The 15,612-nt window shown below is 36.0% G+C and overlaps 3 protein-coding genes across 4 annotated transcripts; all 3 read right to left on the reverse strand.

The window, feature by feature from the left end:
* Positions 1–1,957: 1,957 nt before the first annotated feature.
* LOC111791636 (ATP-dependent Clp protease proteolytic subunit 5, chloroplastic-like) lies at positions 1,958–6,324 on the reverse strand. Its single transcript, XM_023673042.1, has 9 exons — positions 6,008–6,324; positions 5,505–5,624; positions 5,295–5,379; positions 5,097–5,189; positions 4,943–4,988; positions 4,770–4,842; positions 4,138–4,172; positions 3,917–4,005; positions 1,958–2,497 (listed from the first exon to the last, which is right to left on the reverse strand). Exons 1-9 carry the CDS (start codon positions 6,133–6,135, stop codon positions 2,270–2,272), a joined length of 897 nt encoding a protein of 298 aa, XP_023528810.1. The 5' UTR covers positions 6,136–6,324; the 3' UTR covers positions 1,958–2,269.
* A 1,308-nt stretch (positions 6,325–7,632) lies between these two features.
* Positions 7,633–8,322, reverse strand: LOC111791850. Its single transcript, XM_023673347.1, has one exon. The coding sequence runs from the start codon at positions 8,320–8,322 to the stop codon at positions 7,633–7,635; it is 690 nt and encodes a 229-aa protein (XP_023529115.1).
* Positions 8,323–9,315: 993 nt separating this feature from the next.
* LOC111790593 (receptor-like serine/threonine-protein kinase ALE2) lies at positions 9,316–14,560 on the reverse strand. Of its 2 annotated transcripts, none has more exons than XM_023671560.1 (8): positions 14,024–14,560; positions 12,734–13,162; positions 12,203–12,577; positions 11,407–11,619; positions 10,577–10,948; positions 10,256–10,499; positions 10,028–10,175; positions 9,316–9,886 (listed from the first exon to the last, which is right to left on the reverse strand). In XM_023671560.1, the coding sequence occupies exons 1-8, from the start codon at positions 14,052–14,054 to the stop codon at positions 9,506–9,508; spliced, it is 2,193 nt and encodes a 730-aa protein (XP_023527328.1). In that variant the 5' UTR covers positions 14,055–14,560; the 3' UTR covers positions 9,316–9,505. The 2 variants fall into 2 exon arrangements, with proteins under 2 accessions (XP_023527328.1, XP_023527327.1); XM_023671559.1 differs by having other exon boundaries at positions 12,203–12,580.
* Between the last annotated feature and the right edge of the window lie 1,052 nt (positions 14,561–15,612).

A 15,612-nucleotide genomic window follows, 5' to 3' on the forward strand; every position in this document is an offset into this window, starting at 1 on the left:
GCTGAAAGGAATCCTAATCCAAATTCTAGACATGGGCCACTGTGCTTCAATTGATGTTTGTTGTTGGTGGCTACCGAACAAATTTGTAGCGGAACAAAAAGATGTCTTTTAAAACAAATTTGATTAGAACAAAATTTGCTAAAGTTGTTATTTATAAGGCAGTAGGAAGCCTATATTAAATTTGTATTGGAGTTAAATTCTAGCTTCCTAAAACTCTAATTAAAAAGGTTTAATCTTTTGTAAAATAACCCATTATTTGGGTGACCACAAAATTAGAAGTTTTAGCCACACTACAATTCTCTTATTTTAGATTCAATTTATTTTCATATTTTCTTTTTCTAGATTTATATATGTAGTTGGGCCGATGAAGTATTTTTGGAGCATCGTGGCCCTCTTGAATAATGACCTTTGGGCCTATTTGGCCCATGAACTTGCTATTTCTTGTAGCAAAATAAATAGTTAAATCTAAATAACAATTTTGAAAAGAAAAAAAAAATTGTAAAAAAATAATCAAAACGGAAAATTCATTTTTTTTTTATTTTATTAAAATGATATATGATAAATACATTTAATCCTTTTTTTTAATCTTATACAATACTACATATTAAAATAAGTGTGAGAATTTTGACTTTTTTTTGATAACTTAAGTATATAATAAATTGGCTAATTTATTTGGTTAATGAATATCACGATGGTTCATGAACTTCATTTGATTGATCTCTTATATTGGTATATGAATAATCTTAATTTATATATGAACATTAATGTTCCTACGTTTGTATAAAAGTTTGTCTAGTATTTGTTATGAGACATGGAGGGAGTACCATTTTATATTTGTTTGGAGGCAATTAGGAAAATTTTTGTAAGTGAAACTTTGTAGTGCGGCAACTGGAGATGCAATTGTTCACACAATAAGCTGCTTCGATAAGCTGCTTCGATATTTCATTCAATTTTTTTTCCAATGAATTAAATAGGTTTTATAGGTCAGTTTTAGTAGATATTGTCTGCTCGTTTTTGTTTAAAACTATGAGACTGACAGCGATACATAACGGTCAAAAGTAGACAATATCTGTTAGCGGTAGGTTTGGGTGAATAAAACATTTATTATAAGAGTGTGAAAACCTCTGTTTCATAGATACGTTTTAAATCTTTTAGACCGACCGCGATACATAACGAGTCAAAATGAGCAAACAATATGTGCTAAGAGTGGGTTTGAACTGTTACAGAAAACCTCCTCTCCTCGTTGGTCTTGTCTCGGGTCTTGTCCATGCTAGGGAAGAATAAATTTATTAGGGATTAACACATATTTTAGTTTGTAATTAAGCTTTAAATTGAATATCGTGCTCTATAATAATGCTTTAATGTTCTCACTTACTGTCTTTTTAATAGCCATGGAAGATGAGGAGAGAAAAGCAAAGGAAAAGATAAGGGAGTGCTTGGAAGAACCTATTTGTTCTTCATGGTCTGGTAAGCAATTTGTCAGCAGAAAAACTAAGTCAGAAATAGAAAATCATGATTGCTTCTTTGATGAAGTGGCAAACAGAAGTTAGTTAGGTTGAGTTGTAAACTCTATTTGGATGGTTCAGATCACAAACCGAACCACTACATCCAGAAATTTAAATCTCACCCTGTTGAATCAGTTATATTCATGAAAACTCTAATAATTCAGAATTAGGAAGGTTTTTGTTATGAGAACTCTTAATCTTCAATTATTAAATTCTTCATATCTATGTGATTCTAATCTCAAGGAAAGCTAAGCAAAGACATTTTGGTTCATAGTACCAAAACAATCTAAACTACTTTTGGAGGAAGCAGTAAAATAATGTTTTCCTCAATCTTTCACTTCAAACACACTCAAGAAACATCATCAATAATGAGTAATGATGCTACTTCAACCCCAAATTTCTCAAGAAACATATCCATAATGCAACAACTCCATCGAAAAAAACACTAAAACATCAGAAACAACCAATTTCCCAGATAAGAACCACCGCCATGCAACGTATAGGGAAAGCTACCGAATGCATTAGAAATTCTCATTGAAACCTAATGCATATTAATCCACAATAAAGACAGTGACTACATAATAATGCAGCCTTTTTGCAGGGTCGGCGGCATCTTTTCACAATATTCAATAAATATTGCCAAGTGTTAGGCCAACATCATTCTTGTCATCCCACCCAACCAGAGGGGGCATGGAAGCCATGTTGTTAATGGTCAAAATCTTCTTTAACTAAGATGGTTTTCGCTTATAAATCTACAAGATGAACTAATCTGTTGAACCTGGCAAGTCTTTGGTGGCAGATGCAGCTGCTGAAGGTTTGAAAGCTTTCAGGGGATTCATTATAACTCCATCTATAAGTCCATATTCTTTAGCTTCTTGAGCGCTCATGAAGAAATCGCGATCCGTATCCTGGTTAATCTTATCAAGACTTTGACCAGTGTGGTAGGAAAGATACCCGTTAAGATTTGCTTTATGATGCAACACTTCGTTTGCCTGACATGCAAGTTAACAGTTTAGGGACGAGGTTGAAAATGTCTGAAATTAACGTCGACGACATCATATTCTACTAATTTAAAGCAATAGCACATTCCTAATACAATCGTTGATCTAAGAGCAATCTAAATTATCCTGCCAACAAATATGAAATGGGTTTGGGAAACGATACCCAGCTCACAAATTTGAAATGGGTTTAGTGTAGACCAATTGCAATTGCAACATTGCCAGAAAATGTTGTTCGAGATGGAGGGTAAAAAACACATTTCTATTATTACTTATTTCTCTCTATACACACTCTAACTAATCTTTCCTAACAACTACATGGTTTACCGTAGCAGATATTATCCTCTTTGAGTTTTTCCTTTTGGACTTCCCCTCAAAGTTTTTAAAACGCGTATGCTAGGGAGAGGTTTCCACATCCTTATATAAAGAATGTTCCATTCTCCTCCCAAACCGACGTAGAATCTCACAATCCACCCCTCTTCGAGGCGTAGTGTCCTTGCTAGCACTCATTCCCTTCTCCAGTCCATGTGGGACCCCCCCAAATCCACCCACCTTCGGGACCCAGCGTCCTTGCTGGCACACCGACTCATATCTTTTGGAGCTCAGCCTCTTAGTTGGCACATCGCCCGGTGTCTTGCTTTGATACCATTTATAATGGCCCAAGCCCACTGCTAGCAGATATTGTCCTCTTGAGCTTCCCCCTCAAGGTTTTTAAAACGCGTCTGCTAGGAAGAGGTTTCCACACCCTTATAAAGAAGGTTTCGTTCTCCTCCCCAACTGATGTGGGATCTCACACATAATCTCATTAATTTCTCCCCATAGAAGTCCTCGACGTAGCTTCTCTACATATATGCCTTTTCTCAATAACTTTTACCAACAATTTTTCCCTATGTTCTTTCTCCATACACATTTTTCTTCTGTTAATCTCTCTTTATACACTCCTTCACAATTATTTATTTACCCACACTTTTATCTATAAATGCTTTCTCGCTCAACNGCCCAAACAACTAGACCCCTTGGATAAGAGTAGGGGCAAAATGACCCTTTTGCCCCTATGTTGTTATTTTTATTTTTTTATTTGGGTTTTGTTGTTTTCCTCAGTAACTTGTCAATCCTAGAATCTTTTTTTAAGTAAATATTAATCTTTTACACAAGAAGATTAAAAAGATTAGATGAAAAGCCCCTTTGAAATTTTGGAACCAACCAACGAAGTGACTATTATAAGCTTTTCTAATTTCGTAAGTACTTTTTAACAAATGCTTCCTTCATATAATCTCCCAAACTCACCCTCAAAGCTCTACTATGAAGTACCTTAATAATAGAATGCAACCAAATGAAGTGACAAAAACCATAGAACAAACGTAGAATTTGATCAATATATTACTGACCATCCAAGAGGATATATAAGGATACCTGAATATCAATGTCAGACTGTCCACCCTGAGCACCACCAAGCGGCTGATGGATCATTATCCTTGAATTTGGCAAGCTGTATCTTTTTCCTTCATAAGTAAACGAGAAGGTGCAGACTTAATACGCAATATACGTCATTTATTTTTAAAAGTGAAAAACATTTCATTCAAAAAGCTACAAAAATAAAATTAAAAAGATGAATAACACGAAAAAACTTGCACCTTTAGTTCCAGCGCTAAGCAGGAAAGCTCCCATACTGCATAATAGAATAAACAGAAAACCCAATGTAAGAACAAACTATCACTTCAAAAATGAAAGGGAGAAATTATAGAAAACAGCTCTAGGTTAGGAAACCTCCTCCTAGTCATTCATGCTTCCCTTTTTTATCCCTCCTAAGCTATTGATACAATTGCACGAGAAAAATTGAGTCCATGTTACATGCATCACGGCAGACTTTGAAGCACTGTAAATATATAATATTGTATTATGTTCTTAAAATAGTGTTTTATAACTTAAATAAGTTTATTATAAAGTTCCACAAAAAGAATATTACAATATTTTTATAAGATTTTGTGATATCCGTGATCTTTTTCCAAATATCCATCGATATTCAGATAGCCCTCAATATATCCATAAATCTGAATTCCATCGATATTGATATTGACATTGACATTTTAATTCTTGATAGGAAAAGATGATTGGAACCAAGTGGAAGTCATCTGCCACTATTTTCGAATTCTTCCCAAACACAATTCAGCAATGACACGCTCAATTGTATATGACACTTGTGGAAATAAAAGGAGAAAAACAGATTAAAAAGCTTTAAAAAGTACTGATCTGATGGATCTTGTACCTGGCTGCGAGCCCCACGCAGACAGTGGAAACATCGGGTCTAATATGCATCATAGTGTCAAAAATGGCCATACCTATATAGATCCAAGTAAATCATTAGTTAGAAGACAAAGCCAGTTCCAATTTCTAACAAAACAAACGATCATGGAAATGGTTTTCCAATTTCAATATTACCAGCTGTAACTGATCCACCAGGGGAATTTACATACATTACAATATCCTGTTATACATACCAAAAGTACTAGGTTAATCAATTAGTTATGTAGAAAACAAGATGAACTATACATGAGCTACTTCCTTAAAATGAATTGATAACAAAAAAGAGAACCTTATTGGGATTAACAGCATCAAGGTATAGAAGTTGAGCGACAATGATATTTGCCATATCATCATCAACGGCTCCCCCACAACGAATAATTCTCTAGTCCATAAGTAAACAAAAGTATCAAACGAACGTGATAACAATCTATAAGTGATACACCAAACCCGGTTCAAGGAAATAAATATTGCAGACCTACACCCTTACATATTGAAAAAGCTGGCCTATAACACTTTGGAAGCGTTCCTGCACCATTGGAGGAGGACCTTGCCCTTGCGCATAAGCATCATCCCTGTGAATCATGCAGAACATAATTTCAAAATCCATTAAGAAGTATTTCAATAGCTGAAAATGATTGTAGCCTTCTTTGGCCCCAAAAAAACGAATGGGGAGCTACAAGTTAATCAATCTATGCACCTTATAGACCAAATGCCTTGGCGACAATTCCTACCCAGTGATGAAAACTCGCCTGAGTAGATGGCTTTGACTAGAGAATTCTTGAGGTTTCCTCTACCACCAACTATTTTTCCTAGTTTCCTGCAAATAGTGGGTACTACAATCAAAGATGATAGATAAACAAGAGAAGACTAGGCTTATGCAACAGAAAATAGGATATCGACAACAAAAAAAGTTTAAAACAAAACCAAACTCTCCCAGTCTCATCATCCATAATCACCTAGGCGTGTTCTTGGCACTAGTAATCTCCAAATACCAAAACTCCATCTGGACATTGAAACCCTTCCATTTCGAAATCAAACTAAAAAATACACCAATTCAGACAATCCATTGCATCGTCAACAAAGAGCCCACACATTCATAATATTTGACATTCAAAAACATCCAATTCAAGCGAACTACCCTAATACTACCAACATTGCATCGAAACATAAAAATAAACGAAAACCAGCCAGAAGAGGTACCTCGAATGAAAAGGCAGAACAGGAAGAAAGAGCTTGTGGGACTCGGAAGAGGAGCTAGAATTCGGAACTGAAACGAGGGAGTTTAATCGGAAAGACGAGGCAGATGTGTAGGCGAAAGTATGGGCCATTTTCGGAGCTAAAGGTTCCAACAAAATCTCAGCGCAAAGCAATAGAGGAAGAAGAAATGATGGAGAATTAGCGTCCGGAGTGAGTTCGGAGCAACGTCCGAAGAGGTCTTATCCGCTGGAAGAAGCGAACGACGGTAAGGATAGAGAAGAAGAAGATGGGTCGAGCAAGTAATTTGATGGCAGCGACCTCTGTGAATATCTCCTTCAGGGACTCCACAGATAGCCACTTCACAATCACACGCCCCGAGCCCGACATGTCGTGGGCTGCGACCCATATTTTGGATATGGATCTTATGGGCCGGGCTTTTCGTTTTGTATGAGCCCAATTGATCCAATAGTGACTTTTTGACATCTCCTTTATTAATCATTTTATTTTTTGTTTTCTATTTTTAATTATGTTGCAAGTTTTTTACCTTTCTTTAAAATATTATAAAATTAAATTTAGTAATTTATTTTGAGAATTAAAATTCAAATAAATGAGGAGACTTTTTATCATCTTATCAAATTAAAAACGGAAAAAATGAGTTTCCTAAATTAAAAAATGTGAGCTTTTTATTCAATTACAATATTAATCTTTGTTCAGCTCTTATGTTTATTACAATACAAATCTCTCTATTCATTCAAATAGGAGGGTCAGATACAAAGTTCTCTATTGATTCAATTCAAACGATTCAAATATGATGGGTCAGATAAGGATGGCGTCAGATACAAAGATGGGTCAGATACACAAAAGATTCAAATATGATGGGTCAGATACAAAGTTCTCTATTGATTCAAACATAAGTTCAGTTCAAACAATACTTTCAAGTTCAAACAATACTATTCAAATCTGATGGTTCAGATACAAAGTTCTCTATTGATTCAGGTGGGTCAGATATAAAGTCGATTCAGGGTCAGATATAAAGTCCTAGATATAAAGTCATACAAAGTTTTATGTTGGTTCAAACACTGGTGGATCAAATACTACAACACAAAGTTCTCTGTTGTACAGAGTGGGTCATATACAACACAAAGTTCTCTATTGATTCAATCATATACAACACAAAGTTCTCTATTGATTCAAACACGATAGACCAGATATTGATTCAAATGGGTCAGATACAACACAAAGTGCTTTGTTGATCAAAACTATGTACCCACCTGAGGGGTCTCCAATAGGTAAATTAGTTAAATATTTATACATTTAGATTACAAGGCGTTTCAAACTAAGATATTATTATTATTATGATATGATAGCGTGATTACCAACATGCCAATGAATCACTACAAAATTTATTCCATCAATTCATGAGAGAATGTATCGAGAGCAGAATGTTGTATGATGATCTTCATCATCATGCTTAATTAATCTTCTCCAAATGAACACGATGGGTTGAAGAAGAAGAAGAAGAAGAAGAAGAACGAAGAACGAAGGAAGAGGAGGCAGAGTCCATTGAGTCAAATCATTGAATCAATCAATCATCTTCTCCAACTAGATCGATCGATCGATCCTTTCGGTCACAGAAGCAATTTGGAAATGGCCAAGCAGTTACTGGCGTACTTACTCATTTTGATACTAAGATAGTCCAATGGAGAATCCACTCCCATCTCCACAAAAGTATCATCGCAAGTCACCAGATCCGTCAATACGGCCGTCAGTGCGCTCTGCATTCTACCAACGTCATTCACGTCGATCGCTTCCGTTGCGGTCCGTAGATCATCAATCGCCATATCGAAATTCTCCAGGCAAGTATCGTAGCACGCGTCTTCCGCTTTCGTTGAACCAGATTCTTTGTACAGTTTTTTCAATACCGCAATTGCGTTCTCCACCTCTTTAATCGATAGCTGAATTTCCGTTTTCAGTGCTGAAACAGGATTCACCGTTGATTCATGGATGCTAGATGAAATCGAGGATTCACACAGCTTTGGATTGCTCGTCACATCGCAGATCTGCACCAATTCGGTCGGCTCCCTCGACGACGACGCCGATTTCGAACTCGATTTCCCCTCGGACTTCGGCGTTCGTTTTCGAGATATCGACTGCGAAATGTAAACCGGCGGGGTGCTTGGTGTAGGAAGTGGAAGAGTAGAGAATTGAAAGAGGGAGGTGTTTCGGGGAACGCAAATGGCAATGCCGGGGGAGGAGAAGAGAGAGGAGAGGGCGAGAAGGAGGAGGAAGCGGTGGAAGACATTGTTGACGACCTCCATTTTTGTTCTGCTGCTGTTCTCTTCCTCCGGCGAAGAAGAAGATGAGAAAATTGTAGGGGAAAAGGGCGGTGGAGAGGCTATGGAGGGTATCTATGGCGGATTTGGGCTCTGTAGAAGAAGGGTACAATAGCCATTACAATTGAATCAAGCAACTGCTACAAATAGGTAAACCTCTCCCCTCTTCTGTTCTGAAATTTCTGATTGCATCTTCACCACAATTTCTTTCGTCTCTTTTTACTATTTATAACATTCACATTCAAATTTAGAAATTTATTGTTTACGACGAGGAAATAAAATGTTCTTCTTCCTCTTAATTGACTTTCATTTTGTTTTTCCTACATTGCTAAAACAATCCACCAATCAGTAAAAATTGAAAAAAAAAAAAAAAAATTGAGCATGATTGAACATACCCAATGTTCAACAGTGTTTCATGCTTTTGAATTTATGGAACTAAACTTGATTGAAAATGATTTAATTATGTTAATTATTTGAAATTTACTATGTTATCACATTTTAGAAATTTGATTAAATATGGACTATGAACTATATACATATTTTTATTATTCTCCTATTAGAATATTAGAAAAAGTATATACGTAATTACTTAAGTATTTATTTTAAGATTTGAATCATAGTTACGAATAATTTGTGAAGGATTGACTTGCATGTAATGAATAGAGTAGTAAACATAACTTGTTCTATAATGTATAAAAATAAAGACGTTGAATAATGAATAAAAATTAATTTAATTAATTAAATTTGTTATAATCTATGTCTATGATATGCCTTCCGTTAGCTCATAAAAACTTTCAAATTAACATTTAATATATTTTATATATAAATAGGGAAAACATATATATATTGTATTTAATAAATTAAATATATAAAATATATATATTTATATTAGGATATGACCAATTGTCATGCTCAGGTTGATAGAACACTAAAAAAACATTAGGAAAGAGTAAATTAAAAGCTAATTAAAAGAGGAAGAATCAGAAGCAAAAATGATCCATTAAACAAAGCTACAAGAACACATATTTACAAAATCTATGCATCACATTGAGAACAAGCAACACTGCCATGGGAAAATTGAAACAGCAGTTCTCCACAATCACCATTACAAAGGAGGCAGAGGGAGAGAGAGAGAGATGGTGGGGGATTCTACCAATTCACAAGACTTTCATCGTCCCTCGTGAAGATCTTCGGAGAAAATTGCTGTCCGAGATACATTGTCGTTGTCAAAAGTGCTTAAACCAGAATAAGGTCCAGAAGAGAACACTGAAGAGGATCCATCGGACTCGAAAGTTGTCGACGACTGTCTAAGATTGGTTCGGTTGTTGGAGGATGGTACCACCATGGAGTCTTGGTATTCTGTCACACGTTGCACCATTTTAAGAGACTGTACAACTTCGCCCATTGTCGGACGTTGGCCAGCTTCAGGAGCGACGCAGGCTGCAGCAATGGTACACACCCGCACAAAATCTTCCTTTGGATACTTTCCTCCAAGTCGTGGATCAGAAAGTTCTTCCAACCGTTCCTTGTCTCTCAAAATCGGCCTTGCCTGAAATGAATAGAACCCACGCATCTTAGCTTCCAACATTACACTAATTTTGCAAAGATTGCCAGAAAGACACAGCAGCAAGCACATTTATCAATATCAAATGAGTAGAAGAATGGGAATTGCTCCAAAAAACAAACGCACCCACGTGACCAGGTTCTCTTGTCCTGATGGTTGTGACATATCTACAGGTTTCCTTCCAGTAAGCAACTCGAGAAGTACAACTCCGTAGCTATAAACATCGCTTTTAATAAGTAGATGGCCAGTCATTGCATACTCGGGGGCGACATACCTGAGAGGGAACTATATTCCATCAAAATCCCAAGATTCAATTTACAAGAATTGACTACTTTGAGGAGGAATGAGACAAACCCAAATGTGCCCATCACACGAGTAGAAAGGTAATTGGCTCTGCCTTCCGGAGCTTGTTTAGCAAGACCGAAGTCGGCAACTTTGGCATGGAAGTTGTTCTCGAGCAATATATTCGATGCCTTAAAGTCTCGGTGTATCACACACGGTTGTGAGTCTTCGTGAAGGTAAGCAAGCCCTCGAGCAGCATCCAGTGCAATCTTCATCCTGGTGTCCCAATCCAAAGGACAATTAACACCCAAAGGACCTGGGAAAAAACATAAACTTGCCGACATGTTGTTGTAAACAAATATTTTAAACTCAATAGAAAGAGAGAGTGGTTACCATGGAGCCAGGCCTCCAAGCTTCCATTTGGAACAAGTTCATAGCATAGCAGGTTTTGTGAAGAGTCGCGGTTACAGTAGTAGCCAACGAGTTTGATGAGATTTCGATGATGCAACCGGCTAAGCATCTCAACCTCAACCAAAAACTCCTTGTCGCCTTGTTGCCCACCACTTGAAAGCCTCTTGATTGCAACGGCTGTGCCATCACTTAAGACACCCTTATAAACCCTGCCAAAACCACCCTCCCCCAGTATGCTTGCTGCTTCAAAGTTATGAGTTGCTTCTTTAAGCTCTTCATAAGTTAGAAATCTCATACTAGATGGATGAGAGAAAGATCCTACCCCAGGCGCTTTGTCCTCGACCCTTGATTTTTCTGAGATGTAGGAAGAATGGATGAATATACAGTTGACATAGAAGTAAAAAGAAATGACATCAAGAAGTTTATAGAAATTGTAGAAACGATGATAACAACCATGTCGCACTGAATAGAATTCAGAACCATTTATTAGTTTTATGAGGATTGAGAAGCAAAATTCTTACATGATGTTGTGAAAACCACAACTTAACTCATTTACGCTCACGTTGTACGATCAGTGCTTCATAAGATCTTAAATCTTACCTCCTATTTGGCAATTCCTATTAACCTTATTGCCATAAAATCTAGTGGATAATATGGGCCTTGTACTATGTTCCATACTTCATCACAAAATGAAGTAGCTTTAAGTGTCTGTGGGTTCGAGGTGGCGACGGAGATATTCTTCAAAAGCTAGGTATAAACTATACAGAGGAAAGAAATTAAGGACAAAGTCGTTTAAAATTTTACACATGTACCTGGTACTAATGGAGGTGCTTCAGCAGTTTTCCCACGATGAGATTTGCATAAACAAATTATCAACACAAATAGAATGGCAAGGAACAGAAAACCAGCGCCAATACCAAGAAGTGTCAGATTAGAATGGTGTCCTTTACTAGGAGAACTGAGTGATGTTGAAGCTGGAAAATGATATGCTGGAGCTTCTACTGGTGATGCAGAAGCTAGAGGAGCTGTAGAACAAATGAAAATATAATAACACAACAACTTGAAAGTGATTGTAAATACTCACATTAGCTACAGCCTAAGGGCTCAATAGAATGAAACAGCAAAAAGATTAATATCCTCAAAAGCAACAGCTGCAAGCAGAGTGTACCCTAATTCCTCAATTATTCATACATTACTTTTTTTTTAATAAGTATTCATACATTACTAATTTATAGCCTTTCTGTATTACAATGACATTGAGAGCTGTTTTTTTATAGCCTGGATTTGAATTAAGGGCTGTTGATGAATTTTCATTTTGAACAGCATAATCGTTCGGGTTCAAGAGATTAAGTAAAAAATATCGGCTTCCTCTGGCGTGCATTTAAAGATACATACTATCAAACATGAAACATACACATCTAGGTAGTCTCCCAAAGAACAGAGTGCACAGTTCTAATTCCCCATCAACAATATAGTTCACTGCAAACCAAATTCTATATAAGTTGCAAATTACCAAAAACAAAATGTTCTATAAAAGCTAGAGCGCTACGGTAATATTGCCATTAGCAGCATGCACGGTTAAATAATTGATCGACATATTGGATGTACCTTCAGAAGGAGGCGGAGGCTTAAACCAGGTAATATTGAGAAGACTGTAATCACCAACCTGTGTCGGGTCTAGACGAACCTTGTGCATTATAAGGGAAGAGTTTATTGCAGTCACATCAACTGCAGAAAAGCTGATCCCAGAGTGGGGAGTAATGTCCATTGAGATATTTAACCTCGATAAACTAAGTACATAAAAGTTTATCAGCTCAATCTGAGAGACTTGTAAACGAAGTTCCGAAGCTAACTCTTCAAGAAAAAGTTTCCAATTAGGATTCTGTGATACATTCAAGAGGAGGAGATCAATTTTTAGGGGATAGACACAATGGCAGTCATCACCGCTTCCTCGCTTCTGCACCATGTCAGGTTTGCAACAGTCTGCTAAATGATGAATAAAACCAGGAGCATGCCTCAAATAAGTGTAATCATCAACAAATAAAATTAATCAAAGTAGCTCATTTTTAATTCAAAGACAATTGCAACAAAGAAAATATCAGAAAGCAAGGAAGAAATAAAATCCAGTATACGACTTACCTGCTGCATTAGGGGAAAGTGGTGGCTGAGGTAAGCCAGAGGGAATAGCGCCAGCACTGGACTGTATGGGAGCAATGTTTTCAAGGCTACCACCAGGAGGAGCTGATCCACTCTTCATCAGTGGTTTTGAAAAACTTGAACTTGTGGGTGGGTGACCAGAAGTGATAAGAGGCCCATAATAAGGAGGAGACGCTGGTGCTAGTCCAGCTATTGGCGCGCTCTGTGGTGACATATATTTTCGGTGGTGGGGTTGGTGAAGAGGCAATTTTGCAGGAAGAGGCAATTTTGCAGGTAGAGGCATAGCACGGGTAGCGGGTGCAACCGAAGGTCCTGGTAGTATATCGGGGACATCGGCATTGGTTATGGAAATCACAAACCACAATAAAATGAACTGCTTTGCAAACCGGCAAGAGACCTGTTCCAATATACCTGCATTTTAACCTCCAAATCAAGGTTTCGTATACTGAAAATATGTATCGACGTAAATAGTTCTGTGTTTCCATCTATGTATGCTACCTTAGCCTCCTAAAGAGGCTTGGAAAGGTTACTAAAGATAGTACGGGCATACTAAAATTCTCTTCGATCCCACAAAGGCGTGTTTCAAATAGCTCACAGATTTACCAGTAGAGGCAGATTCAGGGAAAAGATTTCAAAATTTATATAAAAGGGTTAGGATTTTGAGGTTGTAACTCTTAACTTTTTCCAAAATTATCAACATAATGGAAATAATATATATAGTTGAAAATGTATAGATTTGCCCTTTTCTATGAAATTATTCACTCCTAAATTCCAGGAGAAGTTTCAGCACCATAATCCACACATCTATACCAAAATATTTCTATAGAACACTCAATCAATATTTACCACTTGAATGGGATAAGATAAACGATTACAAGAGTTCGCCAAGTTATAGAAATGGATATCCAAAGTCGAAAGCACCAATCAAAGTTAAGCAAAGAAGGTGTCGGCAAGCTTGGTATCACAACGTTAGTTCAAGCAAATGTGAAAGCCAGCCAGATCATGAATCAAGCATGGCAACTGAAGTAGAGTTGAATCAATTGCACATCACCAATTTCCTTAAATTCCTTCTAGAGTCATTTTTCGTCCTAATCCCACCGACGTTTTTCCATAGCTTAACAAATCACATAAGCTTCAAAATCCCAATCTCCTCTTTACCTCTACCGAATTCCAATCTTCACATTGACAACAATCAAATGTCACAAGGAAAGAGCACTGAAACACCATCAAACCGAGATAAAACACGCAGAGAAAAGGCTAAAAGAAACATACCCGCGGTGATGGAAGCCGCAAGCACCGACATCACCGACACGTCAGATCTGTTAGATTTGGATCAAAACGCCGAAGAAACCATTCCTGAAATGAGCGTGGGCGGGAAGCAAGAACAAAGACGATACAAAAGCGAACTGCAAATGGCTCTTTCCAACAAAGAACAATGACCAAAGCAGTGTAGTAACATCACCGAAAAAGGGAATCGAAATGAAACACAAAAAAGCAGAAGCTACTAGTGAATGAACTGATGAAGGAATCACAGAGTGAAACTGGAAAGACGATAAGGGATTTATGGGAACTTCTTCTTCCACTTCTTCTTCTTCTTCTTCTTCTTCTTCTTCTGCCCTGACAAAGTGACTGAGACTGAAGAACACTCAGGGAGAAGCTTTTTGGGGGGAAGCTTGTGCTCTCTCTCTTTGTTTTTGGATTTTTTAGGGGTTTTTGCAGAGAAAAAGAATTGAGAGGTTTGATTTGTTCGATGATTTGGGTTTTTCTTTTGGACGATGCGTGAGAAAGCAGAGAAGTAGATAGAGAAAGAAGAGAGAGAAAGATGGGGGGGGGGTTTGATGGGCTGCCATTTGCATCAAAATACTAACGTGCGCAGATAACGGAAAAGGACAAATTAACGGTAAAAAAGGATGTTTGCGTCACTGGGATTTCTACTGTTCTTGTCCTTATCTGATTAATCTTCCCATTTCCATTTTATTTGGGAGAAAATNAAAAAAAAAAAAAAAAAAAAAAAAAAAAAAAAAAAAAAAAAAAAAAAACACACACACATATAACTTTTATATATATATTTTGTTAATACCATAGATACACTCAAAAATAATTTTATAGTTAGTAGGTTTAAAAATTACTCCTAAAATTTAAAAAGTAACATTAACCTCTTTTACCTTTATAAAAAAAATTTAAAAATATTATTGTAGAAAATCGTCTATACCAATATATTTTAAATTTTTTTAAAAAAGTTTAAAAGATATTTTTGTAGTTTTAAAAAAAGTTTAAATATATTTTTAAAGTTATATTATTGAAATTTTTAAAAATTTAAGAGTATGTTTTAAAAGTTTTATATATATATATATATATATATTAAACCATTTTGACAATTAAAAGGTATTTTTTAAATAAAATATTATCCCTTTCTATAAAAAAAATGAAAAACAAATATTTTTTTTTTTCAAATTTATGATGTTTTTTTTAGACTTTTAAATATTGAAGAGCATTTTTTTAAGACGAAATACGGAAGTTAAAAAAAGTTATTTTTATTAATTTATCCTTAAAAAAAATTAAATTAAAAAAAAAAAAGCGTGTAAGAAGATTTTGTTTTTTTACCTCTCTAAAATTCATCCTAAATTTAAGCCGATATATATATATATATATATATATATTTTTTTTTTTTTTTTTTTTTTTTTTTTTTTTTTTTTTTTTTNTTTTTTTTTTTTTTTTTTTTTTTTTTTTTTTTTTTTTTTTTTTTTTTTTTTAAGGAGGGGTAGATTAGTCAAAGAATAGAAGCCGCCTTTATTAGCGGTTGGTTTGTTAGGTTTCGAAATTCGGTCATCATTGACATTTGCCCATCATTTTCACTTCCA

Source organism: Cucurbita pepo, chromosome LG03 (genome assembly GCF_002806865.2).
Source record: "Cucurbita pepo subsp. pepo cultivar mu-cu-16 chromosome LG03, ASM280686v2, whole genome shotgun sequence".
NCBI classification, from domain to species: domain Eukaryota; kingdom Viridiplantae; phylum Streptophyta; class Magnoliopsida; order Cucurbitales; family Cucurbitaceae; genus Cucurbita; species Cucurbita pepo.

What these genes read in the sequence shown, in the direction of transcription:
- LOC111791850 (XM_023673347.1), bottom strand. Translation starts at nt 8,322, where the DNA reads ATGGAGGTCGTCAACAATGTCTTCCACCGCTTCCTCCTCCTTCTCGCC.
- LOC111790593 (XM_023671559.1), bottom strand. Translation starts at nt 14,054, where the DNA reads ATGTCGGTGCTTGCGGCTTCCATCACCGCGG. An exon ending in TGCGGCTTCCATCACCGCGG is followed by an intron (nt 13,163 to 14,023) that starts GTATGTTTCTTT and finishes GTTAAAATGCAG; the next exon opens with GTATATTGGAACAGGTCTCT. An exon ending in CGTGTGATGGGCACATTTGG is followed by an intron (nt 10,176 to 10,255) that starts GTTTGTCTCATT and finishes GTTCCCTCTCAG; the next exon opens with GTATGTCGCCCCCGAGTATG.
- LOC111791636 (XM_023673042.1), bottom strand. Translation starts at nt 6,135, where the DNA reads ATGGCCCATACTTTCGCCTACACATCTGCCTCGTCTTTCCGATTAAAC. An exon ending in CAAGGCATTTGGTCTATAAG is followed by an intron (nt 5,380 to 5,504) that starts GTGCATAGATTG and finishes CATGATTCACAG; the next exon opens with GGATGATGCTTATGCGCAAG. An exon ending in TGCGTGGGGCTCGCAGCCAG is followed by an intron (nt 4,173 to 4,769) that starts GTACAAGATCCA and finishes TCTATTATGCAG; the next exon opens with TATGGGAGCTTTCCTGCTTA.